Below are 11409 nucleotides of genomic sequence, written 5' to 3'. Positions count from 1 at the left end.
TTCCTTAGCATTTCTCCTTCTGTGCTTCTCACTGCTAAGGTTCCAAGGGGCACTACTGAGCCTGAAAAACCCTGACAAGCCCACCTGCAACTCCCCCACCCCAACTCCGCCCCAGGACCTGGAACTATTTAAGCTCAGATGCTGTAGGATGCTGGGTTTCTATTCTGCCATGGTCCTGATCTGGCTGTGACCATGGCTGGTCCAGATCTGCCCTATTGTTGTGATCCTGCCTGATAATTTGGATTCTTGGGAGAGTTAAGCAGTCTTCCCTGGGCTTCCTTGCTTGGGTACCACCAGGTGAGTCCTAGGCAGGAAGGTCCCTGACTTGCTAGTTGTGGGTAGCTGTAGTAGATAAACCTGTTGTTTTTATCTACTACCTTTTATTATCTAAACAGATACTGATATAAAACACCTTTCAAGTAACATCAATAAAAGGGTATTAGAAGTTTTAATGATATCAGTTGAAGGATATTACAAGTCTCTTAGGAACTGTAATAGTCTTCCACTGATGGTACTGAAAATAGTATTATTTTATGGTTCTAAGACAGTTATCAGCTTTTGTCTTCCTGTACCTTATGAAACATTATCTGGTGATGATAAATACTATACATAGATGAGACAGGCTAATAAATTGTCCCAGAAATAAACACTATGACTGCAGAGGATTATAAAGGGTATACAGCCTCAAAACCGATTCAACTATATCCAGTTCCATGTTGTGCTTTATCTCCTAGTTAATGATTGAGCTTTCCTTTTGAATGACATCAGTGCAAACACATTAAAATCACCGATGCCAAATAACAGACACAAGTATAATTGGTCCATCTACTGTTGTACCAGAATGATAAATTGGTAAAGCAAGCTTGTTTGTTTGGCTTGCAGTTTTTCCTGCCTTGTCACTCAGTTATGTCTAAAGGAAAATTAAAAAAAAAAAAGAATTTTGCACAAAGCTTCCACAGTTTACACATAATTTCCATTATTTGTACTTTATTTTATCTGATTACCCTACAGTCCAGATATTTATATCCCAACAAAGAAGATCTAAGGAATAAAAAATTTTGACACAAAGTTGGAATAAGACTATTGACATTAACAGCTTTGAGCAAGCAGAAACTTTACATGGTCATGTTATGATTCAGGAAGGCAAACTGGTGAAGGCTACATTTCAGGGAAAGCTGTGTCAATGCTTTGATACAAATTGAAAAGCACTTATGGGTTGCATATTTAACAAATATCCAGAGCATGCTTTAAATGTGGCAAAGCGATAGATGGAAATAAATATCAAAAAGCTGTACCATAGTGACTTTTAAAATGCGTCTTAAAACTGTCTTCTCAGCTACATAATTAGCAGTTTGGTACAAGTTTTTATGGAACTGTTATGGAAAGCAGCTTACCAGTTGTGAAATCATGTATCATCTCATGGAGTCATCTGTTGGTTTGGCTGCAGAAATCAGGTTTCCTTACCTGCAACATCATTTCTCTTCTAGAGAGGCGAACATCCCTGGAAGAGCCTTGGATATTTTGACATGTGGTTTGAACTGTAATTTGTATCAATCAGCAAAAGGCAGTATTTTTAATTTATTGCTTTATTTCTCAGAGGAACATTGTATATTTGTCTCATTACAAATACTAAAGATAAAATCACTAAACCACTTGTCTAAAAACATCCTTTTTCACGCACTGATAAGCCTCCATGACATTACATGGAGCTAAAAAAGCCCTTGCTGTTTTCCATCAAGTTAAGCCCTTACAGGCTCAGGAGCACCTTACAAGTTGGAGCTGATGCTGGAGCTCCAACACGATTGTCGTCAGTGAATCTTACAACACTTGTGAGTAAAGCCGTCATACCTCTGAACTGTAAAACCTGTACTTCACAGAGCAGGAATAAAGCAGCCGTCTGCCCCTTCTGCAGTTAAGGTTTGAGGGCAAGGAATAACGGTACAACCTGCTGGGCAGGCCTCCTGCCTTGGCCCACCTGCTACAGACCCCTGCCACGCCAGTGTGGGCCTGATGCCCGGCTGCCCTGCTCCGTGGCCGCCGCTGGGCACCCCGGGCTTACGGCAACAATGCTCCAGCTTGCAGCACCAGTGCCAACGTGGCGTCTATCTCCAGGCTGTGCGAGGGACCCAACACTCGGCCTTTTTAGCTCGGAAGGGCTACCGCAACTTCACGTCATGGTTTCCCAGAGCTAAGTAACAGTAATATTACTGCTGATAATGGAAAGGCGGCAGACGCGTGGGGCTCTGGCGCACGCTATGCACTCCCGCGGCTGGGGCGCTCCCCCGTGGCTCTCCCCGGGGCGGTAAGGGTAACGTGGGAGGGGGAGCCCGCCTGCTGCCCGCCCTCGCTGCCGGCTCAGGAGGCGCCGTACCTCAGCCCGGGCCCCGGGCATGTGCCGGTGCCCAGCGCGGCCCGGCTCCAGGCGCCCCGGCGGCCTCCGGCAGCGCGGGGGTCCCCTCGGCGCTGGCAGGGGCTCGGCCTGAGGGCTCCTCTGCCACCGCTGTCCGCGGGGATGCGGCGGCGGCGGGCGGCCAGGCACCAGGGCCTTCCCGCCGGCCCGCCGGGGGGCCGCGGCTCCGCCCGCGGGGCGGGGCGGGCGCTGCCCTGGCAGCCGCCGGGACGCCGAGCGCGGCCGGTGGTGCGGGGCGGCGGTGCTGCCGCCATGCTGGGCGACGCGGCCCCGTTCCTCCGCCCGCAGGGACGGCCCGGGCCCGAGTGCCGGCCCGAGTGCCCGCCCGGCCGCCCCCCGCGGCGGGAGCAGCGCGCGCAGCCGGTGGCCGCCGGCGCCGCTCGCTCCTTAGCGGCGGCGCCCGAGGAGCGGCGGCAGCAGCGGCGGCGGAGGGTGGCCCCGCTGGCGGCGGCCCCGCCGGCCGAGGCGGGAGAGAAGCCGCTCCTCAGGGGGCATCTTCGAGATCGGCAAGAGGAGCTGCGACGTGGTGCTGAGCGCCCGGCGGCTCCGCTGGAGCCCCATCCTGCCCGAGAGCCCCACAGGTGGGACGGGGCGGGGCAGGGGGCGTCCGCCGCGGGGCCGGGGCGCGGGAGCCGGGCCCGGGCCTAGGCCGGCCCCGGGAGCGGGAGCGGCGCCAACCGGGGCGGGCTGGGCCTGCCCGCGGCGCTGTCTGGGCCGGGGCCTTGCGGGCCGGGCGGTGGGGAGGCGCCGTGACACGGGGTTGCAGTGAGCTAAAGTCCGTGGTGTCGGGCGTGCCTCTTCCCCTTCCAGGTGACTCTGGTGATTAAAAAAATAACTGTTCATAAGACGAGGGCTGTCTTGTACCTGAAACAGGGTCTCGCCAGGAAGTGCTGGACTTCTTGGCGGGCGATACGAAAAAGATGAAATGTAAGTGGTAGTGGTGTTATGGTTTCTTAGCCCCAGGCGCAGCAGTAAGAGGATTTGGTTTTGTTTCTGCTGCATCGTCTGTTCTCGGCTTACTCTCTCTGACAGATACACAAACATACAGGCAGGTATGGTTTTGCGAGAAGTGCCTGAGTTTTGGGATGAGGCTTCTGTGGCAGGTTGTCCTTGCGCTGTGCTTTTCCCATAAAGCAACACACTGTGAGAAAGTGCTGTTACGAAGGATTTGATCAAGTGAAACAAATCATGCACAAAAGTTTTAGAAGAAAAGGAATGCTCCTTAAATTATCCAAATAGTCTTTTTTTCTCCTAGAAACTGTGAAAACATAAACTTGCTTTCAAAACTACATACTCTTAAAAGTGTTTGTTTACTGCAGTGACCTCCCAGTGGTCACGTGAAGGGGAAATCAAAGTGGCATTCAGGAACGCAGAGTTTCCAGACAGCATAGTTGCCTTCTAGTATGGCTCAATTAGCCTGTCCAGGTCTAAAATACCAGGGTTTTTTCAGTATTATTTTGGACAGAATTTAAAACATCATATGGGTTAAGATCCAGCACCCATAAATTCAGCATACAGAGAAACAAAATTTCTTCTGTGTACCAGTTTTTCTGTGTTAGGATAATCTGTTCCTCTTCAGGGTGGTCTGTTGCACTGCAGAGGCTCAAGAGCAGTGTGGAAACCTGTGATTCCAGTGCTGCTGCTGCAGAGAAATACTCAGATGCTCACAGCGAAGTAGTTACGTTTCATTTCATGTAACCGTTACCAAAATCAAACTAATATGGTTCCGTGCACAGCTGTTGACTCATATCTTCCAAATAGTGTTGCTGTGTTAATGCGGTGCTGTGCTAGGACTTAGATTCCTGCTTTTCATCAGGATGGTTGAGTTGTGATGATGGCCGCACTGATGTGCATACGGTCCTTCCTCTTGTGGAGCTAGTCTGGGTGCCTTAGCAGACTATGCAATACTCTGGCCTCTCTTCCTTCCCTTTTGGGATAAGCTACAGGTCTCTGTGTATGTGTTCTGAAGTGTGTTTTATTTACTGTTTAGTTCTATGTGTGATACTCTAATTTGATTGCCACTTTATGTTCTGACTGCTTTAATGTAGCTTGAATTGCCATATATCAGGAACTAGGGTCCATGATTGTCTTTTAATTGTCACCAGTGAAAGATTTTAAGGTACAAACAGGAAGAATGAATTTCAGTACATACTGCTCCATGCTTCCAGGGACAGGAATATATTCTGGGGTGGTTTTTTTTTTGGTTGTTTTTTTTTTTTTTCCTAGGAAAAATCCACCACCCCAAATTGCTACTTTTGCGTAAGAGCTTTTTATCCTTCAATTACTCATACAGGCATCAGAAGCTTTTCTGTCTTAGTTCCTGTGAGGTAATAAAGTATGCAGTGCTTAAAGTCAAGCATACTGCAGATGGCAGAACTTCAGGAGTCTTATGGAAAGCAGCACTGACAAGTCAGTGTCAATTATGTCAGTATTTGGGCTTTCACTGCATATGTTTTAAATATATGCTGATATGTCTTTGTTCCTGACAATTAGGTTTTGTACTATGTAGTATTGAGCTGATGAATATTTTGGTTTCTGAGAAGCTCTTAATATCCTTCTTCTTTACTAGCTTCAGTGGAAAAGGCAGTGGTGTCTTCCCAATGCTGGGTTTTTCCTGAAGTCTGTGGTAGGCTATGAGTTTTTACAAAAGAATTTCCGAATTCTTAAATGTTGAGTAGTGACATTGAAGATAAAGGGGTATTCAGTTCCTCTGTTGGTATAGATGCCATCTCTCTGTCATCTGTGGCTGTTCCAGGATCTCTTTGAGAATGCAATAATTTTAACAGGAAAAACTATTAGGTTGTTTCTGAGACCTTTCTATCCTTCTGGCCACAGTGTCGTGGGAACACAACAGTCTACCCGAGCAGCATTCAGAAGAATACTTGTGACTCCTTCCTTTGGGTCAGCGTGGCTCTACATGTGCCTGTCTGGGACTGCAGAAGTGCTAAGTAGGAGCTGAAAATTTCACAGCCTAGGGCTTATTGCCCTCGCAGGGATGAATACAACACAGCTCTTGCCTGTTTTTCCTTCCATCTTGAATACAGTAGGCCAGGATGGTTTTACCTTTCCAGTTGCAGAAGTCAGACAGGAATTTCAGAGCTTGAATGTTTTTTTCTCTCCCACATTCGTGGATCCCAGTAGCAATTACCCTGGGACCTTGCAAGTGTGTGACCTGTACTGGTGCTGGGGGGAGCTGTCTGTGTTATGGTCTCATTCGGTGTAACAGAAGTACAGGAGTGCAGTGCTTGGGCTGAGCTGTCAGTAGGTACAGGAGGTGGTCAATGGCTGTCTGGACAAGTCTATTCCACTGGGATTTGGCTTAAGTGTGCTTTCTCTGAACCAAAAGCTTTATAACATAGTTTGCCTTAGGCTCTAAAAGGTCAGGTCAGGTCTTCACACTTCGCCAGTGATGCTAAATGTCTCCTGTTTGGACTTGTACGTAGTAATTCTTCCTATGTTAAGACTTTTCTTTTATGGCAGTCACTCCAGTCTGTCAAGTCAGAGAACTACCAGGCTGTTGCTTTCTCCCCTTTTCCCTAACCTCCCACCCCTAATAGTTTTCCAGAAGCGTTCCTGTCTTGCTGAAGTCATCATGTATCATCCACAGTTCTGTGGTTCCCATTGTATGTTCTTGCACGCGGTAGCTTGTGCAGCCTTGGCTCCTTCAGCTTCTAAATAGAACTGAAAGCTCCAGCTTAAAGTTCCCAAGCAGGTAACATCTGCTGTGCACTGGGCTCAGTCGTGTCATACTGCACTGTTTCTGTGGAGCTTTTGGCAGTGTGGTTATCAGGCAGACATCCTTCTTTACTCTCTGACTTCTGCAGCTTTTGTCTTCTAGAGGTTTTTGGTCACCTGTGCTCGCTGAGGACTTGCGATAACTTCCTTTGCTGATCGCTCTCCAGACCTTCTAGTAAGCTCTCCAGCAGTCTCTTCTCCCCTCTCAAAAAAGTGTGACCCATTATGAATTTTGTGTGTTCTTTGTTACAAGAAAGCTTCGGGCAGACGTAAGGCCTGGGCAGGCAGCTGGATGGGGAGCCTGGGAGAGTGAATGTGCCAGGTGGGAATGTGGGCAGTGCGGGGCATGGCTCGGCTGGCCGCTCCGAAGCACTGCAGTCGCAGCCTGGGTGTGCAGCTCAGCTGAGCCTTTTCTTCTCACTGGAGCCCGACACCCTCAGACCCACAGCTACTTGCTTGCTTTTAGCAGTGCAAGAGGCGTTGAGCTCGCAGTCAGTAGTTACTAGTTTTTTCTCTAGCTTCATTCTGTGTGGTTTTCCTATGCTATAAATATAATCATGGAAAATAAGAAAAAACAAGACTTCTTGCTCTCTATTAATAATCCAGCCCCAAACTGTAGGGCTTCTCATTTTGGATGCTGCTTCAAAATCATAGCAGAGAGCACTATCTTAAGTACAGATTTGAATATTATATGTGATTTTTAGAAGTTCCAATAAGATAATAAGAATGACTGAATGATGGAGGGGGGGAAATATTTACATTTAAGAACAAATGCTCAGAGTGGTTTGTTTGGTTTTTTTTTGATGTGGCTAAAGTTTAAAAAATAATGACATGTTGGGGGAGTTAGCAGCAGTGTGTGTGGGAATCATTTGTATTTCAGAACAGTTTCAGTATAAATAGGGCCATTCAGTCTTCTTTATGCTCTTCTTCCTTGTTTTTTGCTGCTGAATGAGAACTTTTAATCCTGATATTTCTTCAAAGCCTTCAGCATCTTTTTAAAGATTGCCACAGAATTTCCCAATTTACAATAGCTGCAGTTTTTCAGCAGATTTCTGTCAGATAGGAAATGGAGCAGGACTAGCATTCACTTGGTGTTTTACTGGTATGTGAAGTCCTGAGGCTTTTGATCATTATGAAAAACTTTTTAAGTGTTGTTTCTTATATGTGTAGTGTACTAGCCTGAATGGTATAAGACGTTCTCTGACAGCATGTAGGCTGGACAGAGTATTTGGATAATAATAATAATAATCTGAATAAAATTGCTTGTTAAATGTGAGTAATTAAACATAATATTTTAAATTAATTGACCAATGAGAAAGTAAGATCTCTGGAGCAATCCAGAGGTTAATGTGTTATTGAATATATATTTTCATAATGAAGTAAAAAAAAATCAGTGTGTTGTTTAAGTATACTATACTTTATATATAGTATATTGGAGTTCTTGTTATTAATTTAAAATGTAATTTATAAATATTCTATATAAGTGCAGCAATAAGGAAAAAAAAATCAGTGATGTATTTCAACTGTGAAAGAGTTAGCAATAAAGGACTTAAAATTAATTCCGAGTGCATAGTGGCCTGCTGCCAAGGCTATTTAGGAACAGATGTGGCTGAAATAGATACCAATAGTCTGTTTGGGATCTCTAAAGTAAGACATCTGTCAGTCTATCGGTCAGTCAGGAATAATGGAAATGGGAACTGGCTGTTACAAAACATGAATTACTGAAGTTCCGCATTGGTCAAATTCAAAGCTTTTGATTCTACTTCTGACATGTAGAGAACATAATTTCTGTAAGTGGCTTATCTATTGTCCAAATAGGAAAACTATTTGTAAGAAAGAGACATAAAAATAAATAATATGAAGTGTAACTGAGAGTGGGACGTACATGTATCACACTAATATATGTCTTTAAGTTGCAAACTCAAGGAAGAAAGCATGCAGTTTTAAAACAATCCCATGGTGTCTGAACTTGTAAGACACTCGAATTTTTTTCAAGCAAGTCCATAAAATTAATGTCTTCTAGATAAATCCTGCATGAAACTGCATAAGAAGTTATTATTTTACAACTTTTTTTGTGAAAATTTAAAAATATTTAAGGAAATGGGGTATACTTATTAAGAGTCTCTTAAAATTTGTTCTTTATTTCAGGTGATTTTTAGACATGGCTTGATTCTCTGTATGTCTTCTCTGCTTTATCAGCAGATCAATTCATGGCTCTGTGTTTGTGGAACAACTGACATTGTTTCATGCTTTCTGGTGTTTTTCTTGTATTTCATATGTTTACACACCTCTCTGCTTATGTTGAAAGGGATTAACATACCCTGGACATCTAATAGTGGCTTTTAAATGTATTCTAATTCTCTGCCTCCAAAGAAAGTGATCAGATGTTTAAATCTTTGTTCCAGAAAATAAGTTTCTATGCTAGCTAGGTCTTGCAAATTGTATTTGTATGTGTTTGGGTTTACATACATGCTAAGCTGCACATGTGGTAATGAGTTTGATTCTGATGCCACATGAATTTGAAATAACAGGATTTATTTAGCTTTCACACAAAGTAATAACTCTTTCTCATGGCCTTTTCTTTTTAATGCAAAACTATTTCTATTGATGATGTTGTGGTTTGTGTACTCTTAAAGCTGTTGTAGGCTATAAACCAGCAAGTTTTAGACTTACCTAAACATGATGGGTTTTGGTTTTGTATTTTTTTTTTTCTTTTTCCTTTGTTTCTCCAGCGGCGCTATGTAATAATTAGGCCTTGACATGTACTCTTACTATAGGCAAGGCGATGTTCTGCTTTATTCTGCTGCTTTGTATCTCCTCTGCCTGCCTGGCGAGCGAGGGATGGTGGCTGGCTGGGTGCTTGGCGTATCATGCATCATCAGGCAGTTGGCACACCAGTAACAAGCCAGACGTAGCTGGTGCTGGATTTTGGCCACTGCGTAGGCCAATTGAAGGAAGAACGGTTGGAATCAAAGGGTGATGAAGAATACTGCGGTGGGGCTGAGCTGATGTATTAAGTGAGTGTAAGTGTTTGGTGAAGTGCCATATGGGTGTGGGAGGGATTTGTTGGTACTATGGAGGAGGTATGAGTGAACAGAGGGGAAGCAGTAGCTGCTGTTGGGCAGCTAGGAAGATATGCAGGGTGGTGCTATTACAGTGCATGAGGTATGCGTGATGCAGGGTAGGGAAATCACTGGAAAGTCAGACACATAATGAAGTGGTGAGGTAAAGAGAGGTGGGATGCAAGGTGGTTAAAAAAAAAAAAAGTTCTCAAACTTCCATAATTTTCCTATTCATAGAATAATTGCCAGCTCTTTTGACTATGCTTTCTGTGCAAAGGTGTGCAAGAATAAATTGATAGGTTTGATAATATAGCACCATGGAAAGAATTAAAAAATGTGTATTAAAAAAAAAGCTGATATACTAACCAATTTTTGATGTCCATGCTAGTGCTATTTTCATGTCTGGATGGTGCTGTAGGGCCGAGTCCTTCCTCAGTGTAAATTACTGTTCTTTTTAAATATTTTAAAACAGTCAAATCCCTTATCTAAACATAAATCTTGTATCTCATTTTCTGAATTGCCCTGTTCTTCAGCCTTTGAGTAAGATTATTAATTTTTTTTAACCCTCTTTCATATTCTAGATGCTGTTCTAATCTGTTCTTGGTTGCCATTTTACCATATCATCCTTGAATTTGTAGTCCTCTGCTATGCACATTTATGTCTTTCCTGTTGCATCAAATGTTGCCAATTTATCTTGACTTTTGAGTGTAGTTTATTGGAGAATATGTGGTTTCTTTCAGGCAATTTGTTAAGTTTAGAAGTAGTGCTCTGGAAATGTCCAAGAAATTACATAATTCCTGAAATCCTTTCCTGGTTCCTCCCCTCAGTGTCTACAGAAAACAAATACAAAATCTGATGAATAGCTTGGCCGCTTAAGAGTCTGAGACTGCTGCCTGCTTTCTTTGTTGCTGCTTCTCTCCTGGGACTGTGTGTAGGGTCTGGTTCTGTAGCACCTTGTGTGGGATAGTTGTGGGGATCGTGGTGCCTAATGGGGTCTTCTGCTAATTGCAAAGCCATATAGCCTTGCTTTCATAGTTGTAACTCTTCATGGTAAGAAATGGGCTAGAATTCAGAATATGATGTTCTTTTGCATTTTCTTGTTTTGTATCTTGGCAAAAGACATGCTCATATTAAGGCATTCCTATCTTTACTTTACAGTTAGGAAATAGAAATAAAAATAAAGCAGGAAAGTCTGTCATCTGCTCTTGTTGGAGTCAAAATAAACAAGACTTAGATAAACAGGTTTTCTTTCCTTGTAGATATCTTGTTTGTTACCTATGTCACAAAAGCAGCAGGTAAATAATAGATGTTGTTGCAATTATGTAAAACCCGAACAAACAGGTATTGGATAGAAGGAATCCTGTTTTGTTACTGTTTCATTTAGGTGTACCCACCTATATCATGCATTGCCTTTAGAAAGAAATTTTTACTCCAGTACATGCAGTACTCTAAAAATATTTTGATTCTTCTCAATTTATGAAAAAAATGAAATGACTGAAAATCTGAGAACATAAAACCTAAAGAATTGAGTACTCTTTGTGTACCATAATGTTAGTGAGTCGTGGAACTAATGTTTTCCTTTCAAGGAAATCGGTGGTCCTGGTTTTTATGACTTGCGTTGTAACAGTATGTGCAGACAAAAAACCATAATGTGTTGAGTATCTGATACATGTATTACCATATTGCCATAAGGAACTGCTATTATGTTAGACACCAACTGATTTTGTGATAGTGTTGGATTTCTCTCACATATGCTTATGTTTTTGTACAGATGATCCTTTAGGAACATCTGCTAGTTTTGTGGTGGTATCTGCTGTTTCCTTTCAAAATTTGACCTTTTTGTCATTTACTACTGGGACTGCTATAGAATTGCATTATACTAAGATCCTTTTCTGAATTGATTCCTGTCTCATAGACATTAACTGTCATTTTTTTGAGTTGTGTTACCATTCTCTGACATACTACAGAGTTGAGTACAACTGTAAAGTTAATAAATTAGCCTTTTAAAATACCATTTAATGATACATTTTTTTAAACTGTTAGCTTGAAATGACTAGCGCTTCCTCCCTCCAACTGTTCAGGCGCTCTCAAAAATACTTGCATCTGTAGACTAAGTGTAAGGATAGTATTTCTCAAACTTTTTCACAAGGGAAGTTGTTTTGGAACTCCCTTCTTCCTGTTTAGGAACCTTTCCCCCTTTAG

General features: G+C 43.2%; 1 protein-coding gene across 1 annotated transcript in view; it reads left to right on the top strand.

Annotated features, from left to right (window-relative positions):
- The first annotated feature begins 1912 nt into the window (after window positions 1-1912).
- The window catches only part of CERKL (ceramide kinase like), a 58757-nt gene continuing 49260 nt past the window's right edge, over window positions 1913-11409 (top strand). The window contains 2 exon segments of the mRNA XM_040602708.1: window positions 1913-2899; window positions 2901-2991. Coding sequence (XP_040458642.1) covers window positions 2513-2899; window positions 2901-2991 — 478 coding nt within the window. The 5' untranslated portion in view covers window positions 1913-2512.

This window comes from Falco naumanni, chromosome 8 (assembly GCF_017639655.2).
Source record: "Falco naumanni isolate bFalNau1 chromosome 8, bFalNau1.pat, whole genome shotgun sequence".
Lineage (NCBI taxonomy): Eukaryota > Metazoa > Chordata > Aves > Falconiformes > Falconidae > Falco > Falco naumanni.
Note: the sequence above shows the minus strand (reverse complement) of the source record. Positions and strands in the feature narration are given on the sequence as shown.